This window comes from Callospermophilus lateralis, chromosome 4 (assembly GCF_048772815.1).
Source record: "Callospermophilus lateralis isolate mCalLat2 chromosome 4, mCalLat2.hap1, whole genome shotgun sequence".
In the NCBI taxonomy this organism is placed as follows: domain Eukaryota; kingdom Metazoa; phylum Chordata; class Mammalia; order Rodentia; family Sciuridae; genus Callospermophilus; species Callospermophilus lateralis.
Window position 1 is genome coordinate 35,116,104 of NC_135308.1, and position 25,472 is coordinate 35,141,575.

Here is a 25,472-nt window from a genome sequence, read left to right on the forward strand (position 1 = left end):
TTCCTACAGAAAGGTTCCTCAGAAAGGAATGCAGCCGTTGCCAATGCAGGCTTCCAGTGACTATCGCTGATGTGGCTCAGTTTGCTACATTAGGGCACTTTCATATCCATTAATTTCCCAAAATGAACTATTTATAATCTTTTCCTATTAAAACTGAACAGCTTGAGTGAGCACATGGAGCAAGCAGTCTATTATAAAATGGAAATTAGACGGGTGTGTTCAGGCTCAGCGGGCTTCACCAGGCACAGGATTTTAAATCTTAATCACATTTTAAATTATATACACGAAAGATGACGATTAAAAACAGATATGTTGATATCCAATTAGAAGTAAGGTAGGAGTTCAAGCAATGATAATTCTGTAAATCTTTCTTCAAAATAAATCTTTATGAGCTCTAAATTTCTACTCATCTATCCAAAATTCTTACATAACTTCTGGAGATCTTCAATTCTTTAAAAATTGACATCAAGTGAAATAAAGCAATAGTTAAAAAGCAACTTGGCTTTTATTTTTGAGGGATAAATATTGGATAAATTAGAGCATCATTTCCCATGGACATTTCATAGCCTTAATTCTGCCTTGTCATCATTTAAAAGAAATATAGCAAGGGCTGGGGTTGTGGCTCAGTGGTAGAGTACTTGCCTAGCATGTATGAGGCACTGGGTTCGATCCTCAGCAACACATAAAAAAAAATGAATAAAATTAAGGCATTATGTCCAAAAATAAAAAGAAAAAAATAAAAATGTTGCCATTTTGAAGTTAAAAACAAGCCATAAATAAACCTGAGTTCTAGTTAATAATAAACACTCTTTAAGTATTTAGGGGAAATGAAATCAGTAACCTACTGAAAATGCATAAAAAATGTATTGATGAATGTGTACAGCAAAGGGTTGATAGAATTCTATGTGATATAGCAAATTTATTGAAATTTTAATAAATAAAATCTTGGTGATGGGACTATGGCTGGCTCTCTACTGTATACTTCTTTCAACTATATTTTTGTCATTAAAATACTGAAAAAAAATGCAAACCTTCTAAATGCCAATGTTTCTATGTTTGGCCTGATAAAAATAGACTTTTACTTGATCCCAGGATCAACCACAATCCTAATTTTAAATTCATGTTTTCAAACCGTCATCTTTTGCTTAAAATTGTGTTTTAAATGCATAAATCGTATCAGGCAGGTAAATGTCAAACAATGTTTTTATAACCTAAGATTTAGTATGAACTTTATTTTATGATGTAATGTCTTACTTTTAAAATTAATTTTTATCATGTATCAATCACAAAGACAAAACTACTTCTGTGTGTGTGTGTATGTGTGTGTGTGTGTGTGTGTGTGTGTGTGTCTTGGGGGAGAAGATAGAAGGGAAGATGGGGGGTTATAAGTAAAAAAAAGAAAAGTGGGGAAATGCTAGGTAAAAAGTTAGCTAAAACACAGATTAAACCACAAAGCACAGCCATGAATGCATATGGAGTCATGTTGCAGGTTGCTCAGCATTTGTGTTGTGTGTTTGTGTTGTGTGTTTGTGTGTGTGTGTGTGTGTGTGTGTGTGTGTGTATACACATGAGGTGGAAGGTTCTGTTAGAACAATGACTTTCCCTACGACTGCAAGGTTCCTCAGGAAAGGCTCTCTAGGTCCTTCCCTGTAGCCCTGAAGTCTTTGTAGAAGGGAGAGAACTATAAATAAAAATTTAAAACCCTATTTATAATAGTTTCATAAAAATACTTACAATGTCTTCAGAGACAGAGCATGACTTACTCTATTTAGCCTACTATTTCCTATGATGTGTGTAAAGAGACATTGTCTTGCCAGCTCCCTTGAACTCTAATCCAAGTCCAATTGGAGGGATCAGTTCACATGGACCACACTCACTTTCCTAGAATGGTTACTTATAAAGTTGGACTTACTGTGAATCCTGAGTATGAAAACAAGCCAAATCAAACATCTATGCTGGAAATTCACCAGGACTCTATAATATAGTCAACCTGGGGAAAAGAACCATGAGGCAGATTTCTGTATCTGGCTCACTTTCAGAGACAAATCAGTAAGGAAAAGACCCTGAAGCTAAAGGAGACAAACTTAAAACTTCCACAACTGTCTTGAGCTGAAATCCATAGCTCTGGCATTGACCGGCATGGCCTGCCAGTGCTCTGGAATAAATAGGAGCATTGCAACTCACTGAGTGAGAACTCCTGTGAGATGTGATGTACTGCTAACATGGGGCATGCCACAGAATCCCTCTTTTCAGTGATAAGATGGGAGTTTCTAGCTGGGCACAGTGGTGTACGCCTGAACTTCCAGCAGCTTGGGAGGCTGAGGCAAGAGGATTCAAGTTCAAAGCCAGTGTCAGCAACTTACTGAAGCCCTAAGCAACCTGGAGAGGCACTGTCTCTAAATTAAAAAAAAAAAAAAAAAAAAAAGAAAGAAAAATTTAAAAAGGCTGGGGATGTGGCTTAGGGGTTAAGCACCCCCAGATCAATCCCAGGTACCAAAAAGAAGGAATTTCTGCCTTATGTCTTTACCAAGCTGCAAAGACAACTGGCCAGCATGGGAACTGCATGGTGGCACTGCATGTCATGACTATTCCTTCAGAGAAGTGGGGTGGGCAAGGGACTCACCTCCATTGCCTTCATGCTGATGACTTCCACTCCACACTTCTTGCCTCGTTCCACCAAATCGCTGCCAAAGGTGTCCATGAGAACTATGATTTTAAGGCCTGGTGTCAACTTATTTTCTACACCCTCCAGTAAGAGTTTGGCCTTGTCTGGCTTGTCAGCAAAAACCAGAGAGAGCTCAGCTGTAAACAAAGAGAGATGGTCAAGAATAAGCTCTAGGATACCAAAAGCTCAACTGCATGGTATCGGACTCAAGGATACTGTAAGTGCTGCATCCTTTGAATGGAAAAGTGTGTGTGTGTGTGTGTGTGTGTATGTGTATGTGTGTGTATATATATATATCTCCCCTATCCAACCAGATGTGCAATTGCAGAGACACTGAATTTAACCAGTAATTAGGCCAGTATCCAACCAAAGGTCACAGACTTACCTTTGTTGACTATGTACGTGATGGCTTCAGATCCAAGGGTATCGTAAAGGGGAACTACCACCATTGAATAAGTGAAGCATCCCTGTTCGATAATCACCCACTAAACAGAAAAGGATGGGGAGAGAAACCGAGATGTCAATCACTCTAAAGAGGATAATACTCTGTATCTGCTACTCTGTGCCAGGTGCTATAAGGGATTCAAATGGAAATAAAACACTTGCTCCCTTCTTAAAAAGAAATGATAGGGCTGGAAACTGTAGCTCAGTGGTAAAGCGCTTGCTTTGCACGTGTGAGGCACTGAGTTCGATCCTTAGCACCATAAAGATATCGTGTCCATCAAAAAAAAAAAAAAAAAGAAAAAGAAAAAGAAAAAGAAAGAAAGAAATTACAATCTGTTGAAGAATGGAGGCAAATGCAGAAAGGTCATTGACAGAACAAGATAGTGAGTGACTCATTTGAGAATGCTTATCACAGGCTCTAGGAAGTCGCTGACACCTCTACCAGGAGGAACCTGAGTCTGCCCTTTGCAAAAGAAGGACAGTTTGGAGGCGGGTTGGGAGAAGGACAGAGGATGACAAAGGCTTTCAACAGATGATCAAAAGCACTGGCTGGTCAGTCTGCGCTCTGGCGGAGTCTGGCTCTAGTCCATAGACTATGCAGAGCCATGAAGGGTTCTTGGCCAAACAGTGGCTGTGGAGGTTAATGAGGTTCTGCCTGGCAGCAGTGCTTGGGAACAGGGGAAGGAGGACATACATACACATATGTGTGTTTATTTTGACAAGATTTCTCCAGAAAAGTGATGAAGGAAAGAAATGATACAGTAACTGGTCATCTTGCCACTAAACTTATCTGCCACAGGGCAGCTGACCTACTTTCAAGACAAGTGCAACATGGTTACTCTTTCACTTATGACCCCTGGGGGCAGGGCATCCCACTTCCTCTGGCTGCATTTTTCAAATGAAACTATTTGCAGGACTTGGACACAGGACACAGATGAAGGCACAGCCGCGTGGGAAGGGAACACAAGCGTTCACACTCACTTGACCCGGAAGTAGGATTTTGTGGGGGTTTTGTTTTTTCCTGGAATCAACGTTAAGTTTCTAGCCTGGAGGTCAGGTCTAAGCGCCTCAGGCACATGTGCCTCACCTGGCCCTCTCTTCCCTGCCTCTTACCCTGTTACTCTAAACTCCACCACTGTGAAGGGCTTCATTCCCTGACACAGACATGCTACTGGATGTGAACACGCGTTGCTCCTGGAATTCCTCTGGCCTCCTCACCACTATTTCCTTCAAGTATCTACTTGGACATCATCCCCAGGAAGTCCTTCTTGACTGACCTCCCATAATCCTGTCCTGTGTCCACAGTTACTACATTATAGCTAAAGCCTCTTCTTCTGGGTCTGTGTTCCCTTATATGGCATTGCAGGAAAAAGATCCAAGTTGCTTTGTTGCCTTGGTGCCTCACACAGTATCTGGCATACAGTAGGTGCTCAATAAATGGTAGCTGAAATAACTTATAAATATAGAAAGGAGTCTTCTTCTTCTTTTTAATATTTTCCTAGTTGTAGATGGTCGCAATACCTTTATTTATTTATTTATTTTTTAATGTGGTGCCGAGGATCAGACCCAGTGCCTCACACGTGTGAGGCAGGTGCTCTACTGCTGAGCCACAACCCCAGCCCAGGAGTCTACTTCTTGAAGTAAGGAATATGTTTTGCAATTCCATATTCATGATAAAATTCCACTAACACAAAAATTTTGGATGTGTTCATTTGTAATGAAAGAAACCAAATTCCATGAGCTTCGCCACAGTTCAGTTGCGGAGAATGCTGTTTTTCTTCTTGGCAGAAAATAAAACCCCCAATAAGCCATTAATTTATAAAATAGGAAGTAGAACAGGGATTAAGCCAATATGCTTTTGGACGCAAGAAGGTATAAGAATACATTTGATTTAAGCCAGATGCTTGAATTTTTCCAAGCCAGCTGTGCCATTACTCTGTTGACTAACAATGTAAGCAACACCTATAAAAGGGCCTCTCATTTAAATTCACTTTCATACAATGGTTTCCTGAAGCACCATGCACAGGACTTGATAGCCAAATAACAGGCTGTGTGTCTACAGGAAGGCTAGCTCATAGGGAGGTACTTTCCCCCGGGCCTTTAATATTTTCAATTTTGAAATCTGACCAGAGGGAAAGTTTCAGACCTTTCAGAAAAGGAAAAAAAAAAAAAAAGTGAGACGTTTCTATTAACAAAATGTATTCAAGTTTTCTCCAACTTTAAAGTGAGAAGACTTTGTTAGATATTTGTTCTAAGAATTTTGTTTGGGGATCCAGTTTTGAAAAATAAAGACAAAAACTAATAATACGGAGGTAAATGGATATATATATATATATATATATATATATATATATATATATATTTTTTTTTTTTTTTTTTTTTCTTTTTTTCTTTTAAAGGTTAAGAAAGCCCTGGTTTAGGTTTCTGTACATTTAACTTTCTAAAACATCACACAATGTCATATTCTCAGCAGAAATCAGACCACAAAATCTGGTCTCAAGTAGAAGTAGGTGTGAATTCTGGCTCTTACCCTTGGTTTAGGACTCTCAACCCCCTGTCCAGTAAGTGACTAATGGTTAATACCTCAGGTCTATTTTGAGCAAAGATGCCAATGAACTGGTCTGGAGAGGGCTTGAATCCCTTGTGGATCAGCGCCGAGCCTATGCACTCTGACATTTCTGCAACCTGAAATGAATGAGGAGGAAAAATAAATAAATCAGAAAAGACAATCAGGTCCCCTCTCAAGGAACAAAGCTTACTAAGTGACAGACTCGTATCTCAGTCAGAAAGCAGAGCTGTGCAGAAAAGGGGAGGTAGCTCTTTGTTTTAAATTTTTGTAAAATTCAAAAACTGATCATAAGGTTCCTTCTGCAAAGCAAATTATTATCCTTTAAACCGTGGCAGGTTCACAGATGATGAGATGTTAGCTTCCTGTCTATTTCTTTTTTCTATTTTAGTTTTTACAAAGTCACAGAAGCAATACAGGGACATAGTTTTGTTTTTGCTTTTCTATGCTTATAAAGAATAACAAAGTAGCCAAAACTTGTCCTTTGGTCTAAACAGAAGCAGCAAAGTTTTTTGAGACTTTAAAAAAATATAACAGTAAGCTCTTATCCCTGGACTCAGTTATTCCATTCTTGAGAATTTATTCTTGGTAAATAATTCAATTTTAGAAGGAGGTTTTAAAAAGCTTTACATACAAAGATATATATTTCAAAATATATATTATTAAAAAACTCTAGGGGGGTGGGAAACCAGTGACTGAATGGCTAAGTAAATGATGGTAAATCTCTGAGGAAATGCAACGTAGCTAGGTAAATACATGAGAAACCTATCAGGGTAGTTTTAGTAACAGTGAAAAACAACATGAATAAGTACAAACTTGCATATTATTATGACAAAGAAGTAAAACTAGGTAGATTCACAAAAATTAGCCAGTGCTATATACCCAAGCTTGTCTTCTCCCCATTCCTACCTCCAATTAACTAAATATTTTTTTAAAATCTTAATATTTGGCATTCTTTTCTTTATTCTCAATTGATGAATTCTCAAGAGTGCTTTCAAAGCACACCCATGCCCATAGGAAATGTAGCCACACCTGTCCCTGCCAGGAATCCTGTTGGATCTGGCACATGGTGCCATCCCAGCCCTGCCAATGGGAATCAGACTGACACAGCTGGGGTGACAGCAGGGTAGCAATGAACAGGCTTAGTACCTTCTACTCTGTGGCCTTGTTCACAGCTCTTGGTTGCATTTAAGGGCTTGGAACCTGAGAAATGCCTGCAATTGCTGGCAGAGTTTACCCAGATAATATGCATCTATTTGTATTTCTAGAAAGATGGATCCTTATCTTCTAAAAGATCAGAGGAATTCTTAAACTTCAAAAGGTCAGATTAACTGAGTTAGTAAAAGGGAAAAAAAAAAACCGATTTAAATCTACAAATTGGCTTCAGTTAAGTCCAGTTTTACATCTTCACCAGTCTCTGACAGAAATGTGCAAATCAGAGATTAACACCTTGAGAAACCCTGGTGATTTTCAATCTGCCTTGAAAAACCCAAACTGAAATGGACATTTCTTCTCTCTTCCAGCCAATCCACAAAGTGCTCACCAATTCTGTGTTATGGGTCCAACACACAAACCATGTTTTTCAACCACTTGTGGAAATGAGGGATCTTGGAAACTACAATTTGGATAGGAAACCACCTTCTGGCTTTGGTCAGGCAAAAATAAAAACAGGGAAATCCCTTGGGTCACCTGAGTTACAGCTCCTTGGGCAAGGTGTGGTGAGTCCTTTCATCTTTTTTCTCTTGAGAGAGACAAATACTCCTCCTGAGGAGCCTTGCGCAGTCCTGCACTTTCCAAGGAGGGAAGTAACCCTGTGTTTGCGGCTGTGCTTTGCGGCTCAAAAGACAACCCCTTTACAGACACACCCTCAGACAAACCAACTACTAAAAACACCTTTTGTACAAAACATAGAGGGAGGAAATTAATCTGTATTCATGAATGTCACAGTTGACCTAGCCCTGGAGCAGGGACCGGGAGCCCAGGGACTGACTGACTGACAGCCGTTTCCTGAACAGCTGGAGGGAAACAAATGCTTGCAGCTGTGCCCGCCTGTCCTCGGGGTTGGACCAGGGAAAAGCAATGACATCTAGATTTGGTGCAATCATAATAAAAATAAAAAGTAATGGCTTCCTGCTCTGTGACCTGTCGCTCATACTCACAAACTGCTGAACAGTTAAAGCCACCCGTCAGCGGCACCTAGATAGTGACAAGAGTAAAAACACCCAGACCCCAGTTCCTTTGTGTTCATATAGTATGGCAGGTGTCTTCTCTGAACATCTGTGCTCTTCCCTACAGCAGTGCTGGGGCTAAATGCCACACCCATAGAGAGATGGCCAAGGACAGCTTTGAGGGTCAGGATGATGCCTAGAAGAACCCTACAGAAGTTGGCTGCAGACCTCACTTTTGATCCTGGTTCTGCTACTGATCAGCTGTGACCTTGGGTGAGTCACATCTCTTCCTAGGGCATGATTTCCATGTCTATAAAATGAGAGGGATATTCCCTATTGGGGTCTCTAAATTTACTTGTACCCCTCAAACAGAGAGAAGTAATCCTACTTCCCCAGAGGTCTGCTTCAGGTAGTTTCTAGAGTTTTTTCTTAAAAATGATAGTGCACTTCACAATGCATCTGCACTGGTTTTAAAATGAAGTGCTTTAGACCACCAGTTAAATTACTTAACGCGTTTCCCCACTGAATCTTTGTGTCAAGTTTCTCCATGAATGCTCCATGTTTATCCAAAAGCTTGGAGCTAGTCCAGCACATGCACAAATGTCGCAGCCCTGTAAAGCTCATTCTACAGCATGCATGAATAGCTCTTAGTGTGGAAAACTCACCTGTTTATAGGAAAGCCACTCATAGGGTTGGTCTGGCTTCCGAGAGCCTAAACAAGGGCCATTATCTAAAACAGGAAAAAACAACAATAAAGCAAGATGGCTTTATATGTATAAATATTCCTGTGTTTTAATCTGCATCTTATCTCATTCTATAAAATATAAGGTAGAATCTATTTTAGCCTTCAAATTATAAACAAGGAGTTCTGGTTAGAAATGTTCTCTTCCTGCATTTTGATTTTTTTTTTTTTTTTTTTTTGTATGTGTGCTTGTTTATTTGCTTTGTTTCTTAAATAAGGAAGGAAAGGGGGATAAATAGAGAAGAAAAGGCAAATATAACTTTTAAAGACAAACTTGTGAAATTCTCTCTAAGCACCCTACTGGTTTGGACAAGGAGTCAGTAAACAAGTGGCAAGCAGATCCTGCTATAAGTTTTCAAGAAGAGATCTTCCTCAAATTTTCTAATAGTTCAACTTTAAACTCCTAACTCAGAATATGAAAAGGAAAATACCATTTTTTATGTGCCCAAATTCTGATGACCAAATGCATAAGCTAGGCTCACATGGAACCCTAATCACATGGGTGAAGTCTTGATTGCTGATGAACATGAATGAAGAAGATGCAACATGAGGGGTAATAAAGGTGCACTTGTGAAAACAAAAGTTAAGAAATATCAGGATGTGTTCTGATTCCAATGTAGGTACCGAAGAAGCAGAAAGAGATCACTACACACCTAGCTTCACTGCTTCAGGTTTGAATTTGTGAAGGTGTTTTCATTTGCTTTGGGGACTTACAAGAACAGGGAAGGAAGGAGCCTGGTCCCAATGACCTAGATGTGTACCCTGGAGTTTGAAGTACCAGCCATGAAGACGGGCAGACACAAGCTGGACACTGACTTCTTTGCCACCCCCAAAAACCATCCTGGTGAAAACAGAAAGGGCTTATTCTCAGACCCTCTTCAATTTATAGAGACTATAACAAAGTCAGGGCAGTACAAGACTTAACAAGTTCTATCAGATGCTGTTTTCAGACGGGGGGAAAAATACACCGACCATATAAAATGACATTATTTTATTCCTCAAGAACCAAGATTGGCAAACTACAGCCAAGAGCCAGGTCAAACTACAGCCACTGCCTGTTTTTGCAAATGCAGTGTCCCTGGCACGCAGCCATACTCATTCATTTATATGCTGCCCATCTGCAGTGAGAGAGCCCAAGAAGCCTACAGTATTTACTGCCTGGCCCTTTACAGGAAAAGCGTGCCGACGCCAGCTCTAGCACAGTGGTGGCTAAGCCGGAGGCTCACCTGCAGAACTTAAAATGTTCCATATACTGGGCCTACTTAACGAAATCTTGATATAAATGAATGAGGATGAGGCCTGGGCCTTACCATTTTCTGGTGTCCCCAAGTGCTACTAAATTGCACCTAGGCATAAGAGGTTTTTTTTTTTTGTTTTTTTTTTTTAAATGGTACCGGAGATGCTTAACCACTGAGCCACATCCCCAGCCCGTTTTTTATATTTTTATTTTAGAAACAAAGTCTTGCTGAGTGGCTAAATATCAGTGCTAAGTGCCTTGCTAATCTGCTGAGGCTGGTATTGAATTCTCAATCCTCCTGCCTCAGCCTCCTGAGTTGCTGGGATTACAGGAGTGCACCATCTCACCAGGCTAGATGAGAGCTGTTATAAACAGGGAACTTTACCTTTACAAATAGGTTCCTAGGTACAGTTTTAAAATGCAATTTTTAAAAATGTTAGGCTGGCTTCTCCCATCACCCTATAAACTTCTGATCCCCTTATGCAAATGCTAGACTTTCCTCTTCCATAATACTTTAATCCTAGAGCAGCCCAAGAAAATTAAAGTGTAGAATATAAAGCTCCTCAGAGGGGCTGGGGTTGTGGCTCAGCGGAAGAACGCTCCCCTAGGACGGGCGGGACCTGGGTTCAATTCTCAGCACCACATAAAAATAAAGGCATTGTGTTGTGTCCATCAACACCTAAAAAATAAATATTAAAAAAAAAAGAGTTTTTTTTTTTTAAAAAAAAAAGCTCCCCAGGGAAAAAAGAAAAGAGTGACTTGCAAAGTAGCTTCCTTTAATCAGTATAGATGAAGAAGATAACTTATTTTCCTTCTTCTCCAAAACACATATAGAAGAACTTTCATTTTCCAAGTACAGCATAGTAACAACAACAACAAAAAGTTACTCAATTTGTCAGAAGTACACAGTATGTCTTCATTCTCCTAAGTGAGTACCATTCATTGCAAACAATGGGAAAAATATATATAGATATTTTTACACATACTTTCATGAGGTTTTATGCTTGGCTGCTCTTTTTGTTGTGGATATTTACTATCACAGACAAACTCTGACGCTAACTTTCAAAAAGCTCATAAATTAAATAATAAGCAGGTAAGTCTGCTTTCCCTTTGTGGTAGAGCTTGGTGAACCTGCTATAGGACTACGTTCAATGCAATGAGCCGAGCAATCCAACCGTACCCGTATCAAGAAGAAGGAAAGAAAACCAAAAAACAAAAACCAAGGTACTTCTTGAGTGCATATTGCTTGCAAGGGATTACGGAGGACAGAGAAAGCAATATCCCCCAGTCCCTGACTTTAAGAAGATTACAATCTAGCTAACAAACAAATGATTTGAATAACAAAGCATGGATCCCAGAAACCATTTCTATACGGGAACCTGGTAAAAGCAGAAAAAAATGAAATGACTAAAACAAAATAGGGCATTCCTTCCTTCATGGAGGAAACACTAATGGAGAGTCCACGGTGTGCAGATGTTGTAACATGGGTCACAGAAGAGCTCACTGAGGGCTGCCCCGTTCTCCAGGAGCACAGGATGATGGGGCAGGATGCCAGGTAAACACCTCTGTACCATGAGGGTTTTACCACAGAAGTAGCATGAGGTACTGGGAGGGAAAAGGGGAGATGTGCCTTACTTGGGCACAAGGAGTGAAAACAAACCAGGAAGATTTTTTCAGAACAGGTGAAGTGCAATATGAGTTTTTAAAGATGTATAAGAATACTTCATGAGTTGGGCGTGGTGGTGCACATCTATAATCCCAGGAGCTCAGAAGACTGAGGCAAGAGGATCACAAGTTTGGGGCCAGCCTAGGCAACTTAGTGAGACCCTATCTCAACATAAATAATGATGATGATTATAGAGCTACGGACATGCCTCAGTGATAAAGCTCCCCTGGATTCAATTCCTAGTATTGTGGGGAGAAAATACTTTATCAACCCTGGATGGGGGTGGAAAGAATAGGCTTTGTGATCAGGAAGAAAAAAAATGCACAGAGTCTTGGGGGTGGTAGACAACAGAGGTGGTCTTGCTTGAGGGATATATTCAAGGGAGAGAGGCTGGAAAGGAAGCAGGCTTCTTAACATCACAGTTAATAATTAAGGATAATCTTATGAGTCAGTGTGGTAATCCCATTCCCAGTGTATCTTTTTACAGAACTCTGCTTCCTTGAGATGTCAGTATTTCTTTCTCAAAATACAGTCTTGTCCCGCAAGCTTGAAAAGTGCTGGATTTGACCTCATCAAACTCTTTACTGCAGGAGACCTCACAGTCTTTCCGGAGCTCATGCACATGTGATTCTCCATAAAATAGGGGACATATTTGGCTGTGGAGCCTCCTGGACCACAGGGAACACCTGGAGGGTCCAGCGAGCTTTGGGGCTGGTTCTGGACAAACTACAGGAAGAGACAGAGGGGCTTGAGCAATGCTAAGTAAGTGAGAGATTAGAGCAAATGTTCCTTTTGAAAAAAGAAGGTAACTCTTTCTTTGTGAACAACATTTAAGCATTAGTCAGACAAATGCAGTGGAGGCTTACTTGACACCTGAATACCCCTCTGGAAACCTTCGTATAGCGTCCTGACGTCATCATAGAAGTACACCAAAGGCTCATCACTGTCAAGAAGTGCGGACCTTCGAGCACCATCACTACCCTATTGAAGAAGACAGGCAGAGGAGCATGTTAGAAGTGAAAAATAAAAAGCCTACAACATGAGGTTTTAAAGGCTCAATGAAGCCAATCAACATGTACATTCCCTTCCGTATTTATCATCTGGGGTGAGGACACTTCAAGTCTGTTCTTCTGGCAATTTCCAAACATATGATACATTATAATTAACTATAGTCACCATATTGTAAAACAGAACTCCTGAACTTATTCCTTCTAGGGTACACCATGAATACATACAATTTCTATCTGTCAATTAAACATAAATAAATAAAATGAAAAGCTCACATGCCTCCCGTGGCATCCCCATGCTTATGAGTATCTGCTGAATGAATGCAGGCAGGACTTGTGGATGTGCTAATATGAATTAACCTTTCACTGAGAGGCAAGTTCGGGCTCCAGGGAAGGAAAGCTAAGGCAGGAAACTGAGCAAAAAGCCAAGAGGCTCACAGATCTACAAACATCTGTCCTGCCAGACACAGCTAAAGAGAGCATGAGGACAAAAGGAAACTGCCACCACCACAGACAGACACTGTGAAAATCCTCAAAGCACTGCCATCAACAGGACGGAGGAGAATCCTACTCTGCCGGTGAAAACGACACACCACTCAGTGTTACCTCTGTAATACCATCTGTGTTCTTTTCAAGATCATTCCTACTGTTCTGTCTGCTCACTGCAATACAGTCCATTAGGAACTCTGGTTTCTTGTAGAGCCTCTGAGAGGTAAAATTTTCATCTACAAAATATATAGAGGTGCAGACACAAGCCCGGACTGGTTTTATTGACGACATAAATAGGCGTGGAGATTTGATATTGCTGAGCACCTTTCTCTAATTTGTCTTCATCTGCTGGCTCATAAGTGTATTCACCATGTACACCAGCTCCTAATCCAGGATAAGACAACCATTCCTAACCTCTTGTGGTAGCAGGAGCAGCTGCTGAGCCTCTGGGTCATTACTACTGGGGGTATCCACAAGAATCCCAAAAGCATTCTTTATAGACTGATAAACAAAAGCTCAACTACAACTGATAATGGAGACTTTTTTTTTTTTTTTTTTAATTTCAGAAAAGTGCCTTTACGTGTGCAATGGCCAGGAAACTCGTGAGGGAAATTATACAGTGATACGATAACTTCTGGTACCACAAGAAAGCACTGAGCACAAGTGGAAAGGATCATTTCCTGTTTAAGGTCTGATGAAAGAAAATAGGAAAAACTCATGAAGCAGGGGTCAAAGAGCAAGATCTCAAAGAACAGACAGTCTGGACAGGCAGCTGGAATCAGACAATCCAGGGAGGCACCAATGTGGTGACGAAGTCTGTATTCATGGATTCTTTTTTTTTTTTTTAATGTTAGGGCTTGAGCTCAGAGACCCAGGGTCTTGTACATGCTAGTCAAGTGCTCTACCACTGAGCTATATCCCCTTCCCTCATGTTTAACTCTTGATTTATAATATTTTTATGGAATAAATATGACTCAATAATGTATGGTAATCATAATACTGTCTCCTCTATCTTGGAAGAAACTTCCTAATAATTACAGCCATGACTGTAAACATACTTATCAATTACAACATGTTACTTTATAAAACAAAGAAGTTATTCTTCATGCATCCAAAGTAAGAAAAAGATCTTCACTTTATAGTATCATGCATTACTATTAATCTCTGAGATTCTATGTCCATTTCCAGGATTATTTTTAGTTAAACAAGAATGTTCCTATAAAATATGAATGTATAGGGGAAACGGTTCACTCATACATTGCCGATGGGACTGCAAACTGGTACAACCACTCTGGAGAGCAGTATGGAGTGCAATGGAGCCACTATTTGACCCAATCATCCCACTCCTCAGCTTATACCCAAAGGACTTAGAATCAGCATACTGTAGTGACACAGACACATCAATGTTTATAGGAGCTCAATTCACAATAGCCAAGCTATGGAACCAACCTAGGTGTCCTTCAATAAATTAATAGACAAAGAAAACATGACTTTGTATATATATAAAATTACTCAGCTATATTATTATAGCTATAATAATATTATAGCTATATAGATAATATTACTCAGCTATACAGAAAAATGAAATTACGGAATTTGCTGGTAAATGGATGGAAATGGAGAATATCATACTAAGTAAAATAAGCCAGTCCTTAAAAAAATCAGTTCTCTCTGATATGTGGATGCTAACCCATAAGAAGGGAGGGTAGGGAGGGGAAGTACAGAAGTTCAATGGATTAGACAAAGGGGAATGAAGGGAAGGGAATAGGAAAGACAGTAGAATGAATTGGACATAACTTTCTATACTCATATATAAATACATGACCAATGTAACTCCACATCATGTACAACACAAGAATGGGATCAAATTGTAATGGGCGACACCCCATGTATGTATAATATGTCAAAATACACCCACTATCATGTATATCTAAAAACAACTAAAAAAAATTAAAAATATCTGAATGTGTAAAATATTAACCATATAACCAACCGCATGCACTAACTACAGTACAAATCCTCCATAAACTATATATTTACCTTAACAAATAGACTAAAATCAAAAGGAATTTGTGGTTTTATAGTAAGCATCAGAAGCGTCTTCAACTTATGAAGCCACCAAAAAGAACCAGGGAAGGGGACAGAATGACAGAGAAGAGGGAAAATAAGGAAGAGTGAAAAAGAAGTAAGCGTACAGGGTGCAGAAGAGCCAACTGCCACAAATAACTCATGCCTCCTGGCCACTGACCCAACTCACTCGACTGTTAAGACATGGCTAGAAGTACAGGTAGCCTGGCCAGTCCACAGTGAGGTCCTCCTGACACTCTGCTTAGGATGGAACACTCTGTATCTCCCATCAGGACATTAACTCATTCATGGCATTTCTCAATGGTATCTTTGGAAAAGCACAACTGTTTCCTATATTCTGCAGGGTGGTTCTCATGGCTGTAAATGGGGCAGATTCGATTCAGGGGAACCAGACATAAGCTTGTTCTGAAGGAGCCTAAGTCTTGCCCTTGAGTGACCAAAGAGACTCCAAGGATCCTTGGCTGAGAAGAGTACGGAAGAAGTCAAAATGGACAGGCAGGAGGAAGCCTGGAACCTGAGGAGCACAGGCTCATCCTACAGTCAAAGTCCTCAGTCTGGGAAGACCTGGAACTTGTTAGGAAAGGGAATTACCAGGGCCGAATCAGAAACTCTGGGGGTACAGTCCAGTAACTGGTGTCTCAACAAGTTTGTCAGAGGACTCTGGTCCAGGTTAAAAGTTTGAGAAGCACCATCCTGGAGCCATTAAGGTCTCCAACAGAGAAGTGGTGAAGGTCAAGGTAATGCTATAGAAAGAGCAGGGAGTTCAAGCAGTATGTAGAGCAGGATGCAGGGAGAGACTAGAGAGAAACCAATGTACTAGACCAGGTTGGTAGGCAAAAAGAGAGAAGCCCCTCAGCACCGATGCATAGCGTCTGACAGGCACCAGTATGTGGTAGAAAAGGAGGAAGGGGATCCAAGGGCTGAGAAGAGAGCAGTTCCATGCATGCAAATGGAAGGCCCGGGGCCAGAGGGTAGGTTTGAAGAAAGAGACTGGGTTTAGCTTGGATATGGAGATGGCATCCCTTCAAGACAGGCCACCTGTCTTGGTCACCATCCCAATTCTCATTTTGAAAATCACTGCTCTAGAGGATCATTTTATAACAAACTTGTAGTTAAATAATCCTTTAGTTAGGTTTAGATTTTGAGTGGTATATAATCTTTAGGATTTTGAGAAACATGGAGATAATACTGCCAAATCAAAGCTAAAGAAGTTAATTATATCCCCTTATAACCTGAGGACAAGATATTTATTATTACTCTAATTAACAATTAAACTAATTAGCAAAAGCTTGATAGGGGAAGCAGTGAATGAGATGTATGCCAAAAAGAGGCACTAGCTTTAAGACACGGGTAAAACAAGCAAAAAAGTTACAATGCCACTAAATTGTAAGGCATGTAGTGGAATTTTCAGAGAAGGGTAAGTGAGATGGGTGCAAGCACAAACAAGATTTTGTGCTTTGAAATTTGTTACTTTATGAAATAATCACATAGTATGTTAAAGAATCATCATATTTTACATTAAAGAAGTTTTGAGCTTTGAAGCTATCCATTAACTACCTGAAAAGACACCTCTAATAAAGTATAAAAATAAAGGCCACTCTAGGGGCAGCAGACACTTCTGAAGGCTGCTTCTAACTTGCAAAAAAACAAAAAAACAAAACAAAACAAAGAATCATCATATTTGATGTGCGTAAGTATTCCCATTCTTCTTGAATAAAAATGTTGTACAATACTGAGTATTTGCAACCTCAGTTACACCGACAAGCAGCAAGGACAGCACTTTGCCTGCCGGGAAGCATGGCTAGAACCATTGGAGCCCCCAGTGTCTTCACATGTTACGAAACAGTCACTTCAAAAGCAGGCATTTAATTACTAGGTTATCCAAGTCCACCTGGCTATTTCTAGGAACGTCTATGGAAATGGAAAATAATTTCAGTGTGGCCTTCTGTCATAGCCTGCTGATTGGAGGTTGGGGGCGGAGGCAATCAGTTGTGCTCAAGAAGCTAAAGAGAGCTAAGGAGGAAGCTCTGACCAGTCATTAAGACTGTGAGTCAAGGAGATTATGGGGTTTTTATGCCTTCTGTTATAGGCCCCTTTCATGTGGTTACATAGTTCTTCCAGTTTTAAAACAAAACAGGGTTCATTGAACACATACAGCCAAGTTAGTAGTCACCATTATATTCTCCAACATATATATGAGCTAAGGTGCCTTGGAGGTCAGTCTCCCTGCATGCTGAATTAGGAAATAAAGGCTCAGGCTAAATTAGAATAATAAAAGTTCAAGTTCTCCTTCAAGGCAGGAAGGGAGAAAGCTAGGAGTAGGAAAATGATGAACATCTAAGGATCCGTTGCTCCCAAGACTAAGGCTCTTGCCAATACTTGATAAATAGGAACACTTGTTGAAGAGTTATTCTGTGCACTTTCACATTTAAATACAAAAGCAAATTACATCCCTGAGATTTCTCAGAGGCACAAAGGCCCAGGCTTTATAAATACCAATCTACCTAATGCGTGTCTACAGGCCTTATTAGTATCAGGTAAATGCCTTACTGGGCTATTGTTGTTCATTCTCAAGAGAGGGTTGGAAGGGGGAGCAGGAAAAAAAAAAGAAAGACAAGGCAGCGAAGGAGGAAGGGGAAATGAGAAGAAGTGAGAGGAGGAAAAGAAAGAAAAGGAGGAGTAAGAAGAGACTTCTAAAGAGATTGCTGACCACTTAATTTTAACACTACATCCCATCTTTAGGGGAAAAAGCAGCATGTGGAACCCCAGTCTGAGAGGTAAAAAGTGATTCTGCGCTTTTTCTGCATAAAGTATATCCCTCCTAGCATTTACGTTTTATAGATCTCTTCCCCTGGCCAGGCTACCAACATTCGTTTCTTTTTATAAAAAAGAACAAAACTGCTTTTCTCTCCAGTGGCCCTTCAGAGGGGGTCTCTGGCCATCAATTTCCACAGAGGCTCAAGCAACTCTAGATTCTGATGTAGCAGACCAGTTTTGTTTTGTTTTGTTTTGCAGTACTGGGGATCAAACCCAGAGCCTTGCATGTGCTACTGAGCTACAATCCCCCTGTGGACGAGGTGTTTTAAAGGTTAGCCTATGGGCAAACCCCTCCACATTCCCCACAACAATTTCTGATAATGAGCAGGACACCTGGACTGTATGCTTCACTACAGAAAGTCACAGGGTAACAGTGAACCCCTGGACTTGCTATCCACTACATTACTAGCTAACTTCCCAAGATCCTTTACTCAAGTGCAAACAAAGCTTCCCTGTAACAGTCAATGCTGGGTTTCCAATCACACCTGCAGGAAGGTGAGTATTTACTGAGTACTCGTTAAAAGCCAGTCACTTTCCAGATAAAGAAACAGTCTCAGGGAGACACTTTCCCTTTCTAGTCCCAGGTCTATGAAATAATAGAGCAGAGCTTCAAAGCTAGCTCAAGGGGACACCTGGTCAGGTAAGAGTTTTGCTTTGTGGTTGCAAGCAGGTTTCAGACTTGCCCATGGGTCACTCACCTGCATCCTTGAGTAGACAGAGTCCAGATCACCATTGCTTAGCTGGGTATTTTGATTCTTCAACACTTTCCTCTAATGCTCAGAACTTTCTGTTCTTTCCACTCCTAGTTCATTCTCCAATTTCTAACTTCCTGAGCTCCCCAGATCCCAATCAGAGGATTTGATTGAGGGAGAAGGTGGGGTGGGTTGGGGGGTAATGACCGAGCTTAGCAAAATAGCTAGCTCCTCACCAGAAAAAGTCTGCCACTCACAGGAGGGACAATATCATCCTCCCACCTCAATGAAAGAGGAGAAAGTTTCAAGTCACAAAATCCAAGTGGCCACAAACACACAATGGTGGCAGGACTACCTACAGAATTCTTACCTGCCAGCCATTTAGAACGCACACGGCACTTTGCTTCACCTCTGCCTCGTCTACAGGGACCATATCTCCTACCCTTGGTCGCCAGCCTTTTGGATTGTCGGTGTGCAACAGGGATTTTGTCAAGTGGCACAGAGGAGGCAATGTTTGTCATTTTTTATTTGGCCCCGGTTGGCCCCATTTGGGGGAGACTGTTTAAAACTCAAATAAATATTAACAGCATGCATTTCTGGGATTTATGTGTACATGTGTTCCTTGTTTAAGGAGTCCTGTGAGAAGTGGCATCATTTCAAAATCACACGGTGTTTTCAGACCTGCTTTATCGTATTTCTGTAGAGTGAACATTAGCTTTTTCTTCCTACTAAAGGGAACCCAGAAACAACCACTTCTTTAAAAATAACAATCAACCTCTTTCTTTCCTCAAATTCCTAAGACAGCTACTTAATTCCCCAGTAGCCTGGTCTTGGCATGAAGACCAGAAACTCTGCCTCTGGCGCTCTCTAATTCCCGCCCCTCACCTGCAGGGCACTCACCCAGCTGCCATGGCTCCTGCTGATACTTCCTCCACCTAATCAAACCCCTAGTCACTTGCTAGAGTGTTTCTAAGTCCGCACAAAAATCTTATAAACACCTTACCTCAGTTTCCTATGAGTGTAGTTAAAAAAAAAATCTTAGAAAGATTTTATATATATATATATATATATATATATATATAATAAATTAATAACAAACTATATATATATAGTTTGTTATTAAGAAGCCTGCTAAGTTTTGGAAAAGGTGCTAAAGTTATCTAAAGGTATGAAACGCTGAAGTTTGCACACTACCAGAATAATATTTCTGAACAGAAACAGCACTCGAACACTCTCCATCCACCCTCATCATCCCAACTGCTAGGATGCTTGCTGAAAATGCCCTCATATGTTTGAACACTTTTCAGGAAAACATGGCCAAGAACTCTTGGAATTGCCCAGGGTAGAATTAGGTAGTTAAATCTTTGCTCACATCTTTATTTGATCACTTGAACATTACACCATGATCAAGACAAGGGAAAAATAAGCCATGGGGAACCTGTGGTTATAAATGCTAAGTAAATGCTAAGATATAGACAAGAGATTGACACTAGGAAGACTCCAAGTAAGAAGCCAAAGCACTAGACAAGAAAACCCTCTGCAGTCTCATTTGCACCTCTGATCAAAAATATATCTGAAAACTACTCGGACCCAAGGCCACCCAAAGGTGAGAATGAGGTTTCTATTTACAAATGACTTACAGAAATATTATAGATGGTGTCACATTTACAAACAGCAACAGAAATAACCAATGCAACAACTGTTCCTAACCTCCCTTCGTACTCACATGCTACCTTCCACCTGGATCAAACTCATTAGTCTAATGCCCCATCCTATGGCTGCCTTTGACACTCCTGCAGACTTCCAGGATGGCATCAGAGAGAGTCAGTGATACCACCATCCAAACCCATCTGCCCTTCTCTGACAGCTCCCTCTCAGGCTTGACCCTAAATATCTGCCTCACAGCAGTATTTGATCCTGCCCAATTCAACCAGAGCTCTCCAGCTTAGAGCTGGTCCCCGGTGCTCCAGTCCAGGAAGGCATCACCTTCTTTTCAGTTTATATCATCATTACCTCTACAAGCCTCTGGTGTGAGTTTTCATGAAAACTTATGAATCAATGACCTTTTTTTCTTCTCTTGAAGAAATGACTTATGCCAGTTTACAAGTGGCTCTTTACATATACACCTGGGTATAAATTGATTATATGGAAAAAAAAGTGATTCTACCAGCCACAGGGAAAAAAATCCTACTCCATAATATGCTCCATACCTATCTTCTCAACGTGGACTAAGAATTCTAACTCCTGTTGCGGTGTGCATCTGAGTCGAGAGGTTTGTGGTTTGCCTGTGCAAGCCCTTGGCATTGAGAAAACCTCCAGTGAGCTGTAACTTTTGGATTTTGAAACCAATACACACAGGGTGATACTATACTTAGTTTACTTCTTTCAAGTTCTTACCCGAGAATGATCAGTTTTAAGAAATGAAAACAGGTTGTTCTCATTTCTTAGTTCAAGGATGGCTCTCACTCTCTGCATGGATAGGAAGTCCCAAGCCGTTTTTCCCACTGACCTATACGTTTTCACAAGTGAGAGGCCTGTTCCATGGCTCCAGCCAATTGTGTCTTCAGATTCACCTGGACTGAACTAAACTTTCCTTATTCTCGGATCTTCCCTTGCCTGAGCCCTAGTTATTTATATTACACAGCTTTCAAACTGCTACAGTGAAGGCAATCCAACAGAGTCCCAGATCTTCCACTGACTCTATGGCGTAACTTCATCTCTCTGGGTTCAGTTTTCTCATGTATAAAATGTGAGTGTGAAATGAGAAGACTTTTAGGGAAGAAGAAAGCTAACATTTCCTGAATACTTATTGTGGGCCAGGCAGACACTGCGTATCTGCACTGTCTTCTTGCTGAAAGAGGGCAGAAGCCATCACTTCTGTTTTCCAGATGAGGGATCTGAAGGCCACAAGAGTCAGGGGAACATGCCCAGGGCTGTCTGGTCCAGCAGAGGAGACAGCCCACCCCTGCCATGGCTCTCTAGCTCCCCAGTCCTTTCTGGCTCCGACCTACTCTTGTCCTTCCCTTAAGTGAAGCCACTAGGTCTGACCCCTAACCATGCCAAAAGGTTTCCAGGCGCACCAGGGAGAGCATCTTCACTAGGGGGTCATGGCTCTTAATCTGACCAAGCAAACTGGACCAAAACAAACAGAAAACCTTGTACATCGAGTACAAAAAGTGTTTTTAAAACAAATAAACTCCACAAAGATTGCTTCCATCCTCTGCTCAAAGTTACAGAGCAGCAGTAAGCACAAAACTTCAGAGGATGGTGCTCCTCACTGGCCAGCAGGGACAGTCTGGCTTCAGGTCACTGCTGCAGGTTGGTGAGCTGCCACAGAATACACAGGCATGGCACTCTTGGGACAGGGTATGCTCAAAAAACCAGATGATGCTCAAAAATTTAAGAAAGGCTTCTGGACTCTTGGTCCTAAGCCCTGCTGCCTTGTGTAGGCTACAGTGTGGGTCTTCACTGCCTTTCCCGTATGGATCTGCAGCATGAGCGCTGACGTCCTCTTTACGGCCCTGAGCGTTCATTCAGAGGAAATTTAAAAGGTGTAGTTTACACAGATTCTCTGTGCTGCTGCTTTAAAAAAGTGGAGCTGGGAAACAGCCAGTGTGGGCTGTGAGGAGAAGCGGCCAAACCAAAAGTGCAGACTCCTCTTGTTTTCATAGGCATGCAAAGCTGACGGGAAGAGGAGAGTGATAAAAACCCGGTGAGATGGGAATGGGCTGGTGAATGGCGCTGCTCCTGGTTCTCAAAGCAGGAACAAAGCAACAGCATTTTGTTCTGATCGTCAGTCCCTGAAATAGTTCCAGATTAACAGGATCTTCACCACTACCTTATGAATGAATGAAGCTCTTCTTTCCCTGCCATAGAAATCCATATGACATATATCAAAGCATCTATAACTGGTAAACACCACACACACACACACACACACACACACATATTTTGAAAGGTAAAGCAAGTTCAGAATCTATTCCTAAGACCTATGAATTCTGAAAATCAGAGCTCTATTTTTATAGCCACGGAGAAAAAAACAGGAAGTCTGTATACCGGATAGTAAAATTATAGATTTTAATTTTCTTTCTGGAGTTTTGAATTGTTCTACAGAGAACTTGTATAATTATTTTAATAAGGCACAACGACTTTATGCTAAGCTAGAACTTAAAAACCACATTGTAAATGCCCCTACAACTTCTCACATAATAAGAATTGGGCATTTCCTACACTTATTGCTAAATTAGAAATGTCTACCCTGTGCCAATACCCTTGCCACGGCGATGGCAGTGCCACCGAGGAATGCTTAAAACCTCTTGCCAACCTCTTAGGGAAAGTTAAATTCTACTCCTTATCCATATGTAATTAGCAGAGGTAAAATATTAAGCTACCTTCACCTTCTCAATAGGAATAAAATATAAAGCCAACTTTTCTCTACAGTAGTTCATTCATTCTATGTTTCTATAGATCTGGCATAAATTGGGTTGGTAGATGAAAATTTCATATGGATGAATCTAAGAAACTTGGCTAAAACAAAAAAAAATAATACTCACTAATAACAAAATGTTACTCTCTGCAGAAGGATACATATGCTCCTCCTTGGCATTCAGCTGAGAAAAAAATGGGGAAGGCCTCTTATTCTACCTCCACACCTAAAAGCAGTAAGTGAGGGGATCCTGTGTTTCACAACATCCTTCTGCCTATGTGTTGAAAGTTATAAACACTGAAAATTGATTCTGACCTAGGGAGAGGAAAGCGAGCGGCCACAAAGCAAAGAGTAGGTAAGGAGTCAGAGTGCCACTGAGAACCTGGCTGCTTCTTCCTTTCAACCCCTCATGGTTTTTTGTTTTTTTTTTGTTTTTTTTTAAATGAACCCTAGAAAGAAATGAAGAAGGCAAGGAAGGCAGAGCAGGAGCACTAAGAAAGAATCTTCCTGAAGGGGTCTTGAGGTTTCCCTATACCTTCCCACCCATTAGCCCCTAAATGCATATGTTCTGATTTAATTTTCACAACTGGGAGGGCATGACCTTCAGTTTGACCTGCTCATATACAACTGTGACACTCAATAATTCAAGCTTGGGTGTCTCTCGAATGCTCTTGTTTCTTCTTGTCCCATCCTAAATGCTGCAGCTGTTACTCTGACAAGTTCCCATGCTAGCCCTATGCTATGTGACATCCCAGTGTCCCTTTCAACAGTGTGAGGATGAGTTCCCAGTAGCAGATGTTACACAAGTGAAGTTCTCCTTCCTGGAACATTTGTTTGACGCTCCCCTGCTGGAATGTAATACCCCTGGGGACAGAGACTGTCTTTTTACTCTTATAGAATTCTCCGTGCCTACACAGAGCCCAAGCCAGGCTGGAAGCACAGTGTGATCTCTGGAATGCTCTTCTGCAACTGTGGAGAGATGACCGACTAACAACGAACACCTCTTCTGTCCCTGTGCCCTGAATTTTGGCTTCTCTTTTTACTATACCAAGAACCTCTGTTTGTTGAACACATTCCTGTTTATACAGTGTCCTCACAAACACATATTGGAATGTGACTGTGATTTTGATATTTCACCTTCAAAGGCCTTAACCAGTGGGGGCAATGCAGAGAAAACCCAGGAGGCAGGCTGGGTCCGTGACTTACCGGCACTTCCACTGACTGCATGGAGAGGTCACATGGTGGCTTCAGGGCTTTGGGCCTCGTGGCGTACCAGAAAGTTGTGATGGCTGCAAACGCTCCAAAGCCCATAAGTGTGTTGGTCGGAAGGGTGCGCACGTACTGCCGGATGTCAACCAGCTCTGGCATTCGAAAATACCGGAACAATTCGTGGGCTTGCATGGTCCTGTGCTGGTGGTGCCCTAGGTCGAATTCTGACAGAACAGAAAATGTCACATTCATTACAGAGAGAAAGGACGCCTCACCAGAATCCCCAGAGGCTGTGGCATTCAGCCCACAGTCTAATAGCCCATGGTCCGGGTCGTTCCCTGGATGTCAAATTTCATTTTTATAAAAAGAATTTAGGAATTCATTTCTGTTCCCTTTCTCCATTATCTTGTGTTTAATAAAAAAAAAAAAGAAAGAAAACAAATACATTATCTTGCTTTTATTAACCACACTAAAAAGATTTTACTCATAAAGAATTCTTACCACAAGATGCTCAAATAAGTGGCACAAGTTTCTACTTTCTTCCGGGATATTACATCTCTGTTTTCTTCCACCTAATCAAATACACTCCACTCCCTTTATCAAGACTAATGGGGACACTAATGCAAAGATCAGACAAGCCCAAACCACCTACGTCTCAGAACAAGTTCCTCAACTGGTAAAACAGACCAATCCAAATTTCAAAAATGTCTCTGACCTTGCTGGTACTCTTCCCACCACAAAAGTGGAATATAAATGCTGGAAACCCACAGATGGCTATTCTGACTAGATCATTTTCTTTTATATTCCCCAGGACATCATATCTAAAATAAATGAATAAATTGGTGTTCATAAACTTTACACCAAACACTGGAAATCTAGAAAGAGATTATCATATAGTATTTGAGAGAAAGTATAGATTAATATTTAGGATCCAAGATTCTGGAATTAAATCTGGCCTCTCCAGCTTGTTAGCTGTATGATTTGGGACAAAATACATTAGCTCTCTGTACCTTAATCTATAAATGGAGGTGAAAAATAATATCTATCTCACTGGACTTTCATAACTACTAAATGATTCAAATAAACAGGTTAGGATAATGCCATACCCCAGAAAACGCACAATAAATGGTAGATATTGCTATTATTTCCTCTACCAATAGTCTGTGATTAGTCCGGAAGACACAACAGTAAGTTACTCAGATGATAAAAAAACGATGCTTGCCTACAGTTTGCAAACTTAAGAAGTCAAAACACAC

At 40.9% G+C, this 25,472-nt stretch overlaps 1 protein-coding gene across 5 annotated transcripts in view; it reads right to left on the reverse strand.

Moving 5' to 3' along the window:
• The window catches only part of Acsl1 (acyl-CoA synthetase long chain family member 1), a 59,530-nt gene that overhangs the window by 17,027 nt on the left and 17,031 nt on the right, over positions 1 to 25,472 (reverse strand). For all 5 annotated transcript variants that reach the window (XM_076853694.1, XM_076853697.2, XM_076853696.1 and 2 more), the window contains 6 exons: positions 24,214 to 24,440; positions 12,355 to 12,469; positions 8,509 to 8,573; positions 5,693 to 5,794; positions 3,051 to 3,150; positions 2,624 to 2,802 (listed from right to left, as the gene is read on the reverse strand). In XM_076853694.1, the coding sequence (XP_076709809.1) occupies positions 2,624 to 2,802; positions 3,051 to 3,150; positions 5,693 to 5,794; positions 8,509 to 8,573; positions 12,355 to 12,469; positions 24,214 to 24,408 (756 nt within the window). In that variant the 5' untranslated portion in view covers positions 24,409 to 24,440. Of the gene's footprint in view, positions 1 to 2,623; positions 2,803 to 3,050; positions 3,151 to 5,692; positions 5,795 to 8,508; positions 8,574 to 12,354; positions 12,470 to 24,213; positions 24,441 to 25,472 lie in introns of those variants that run through there.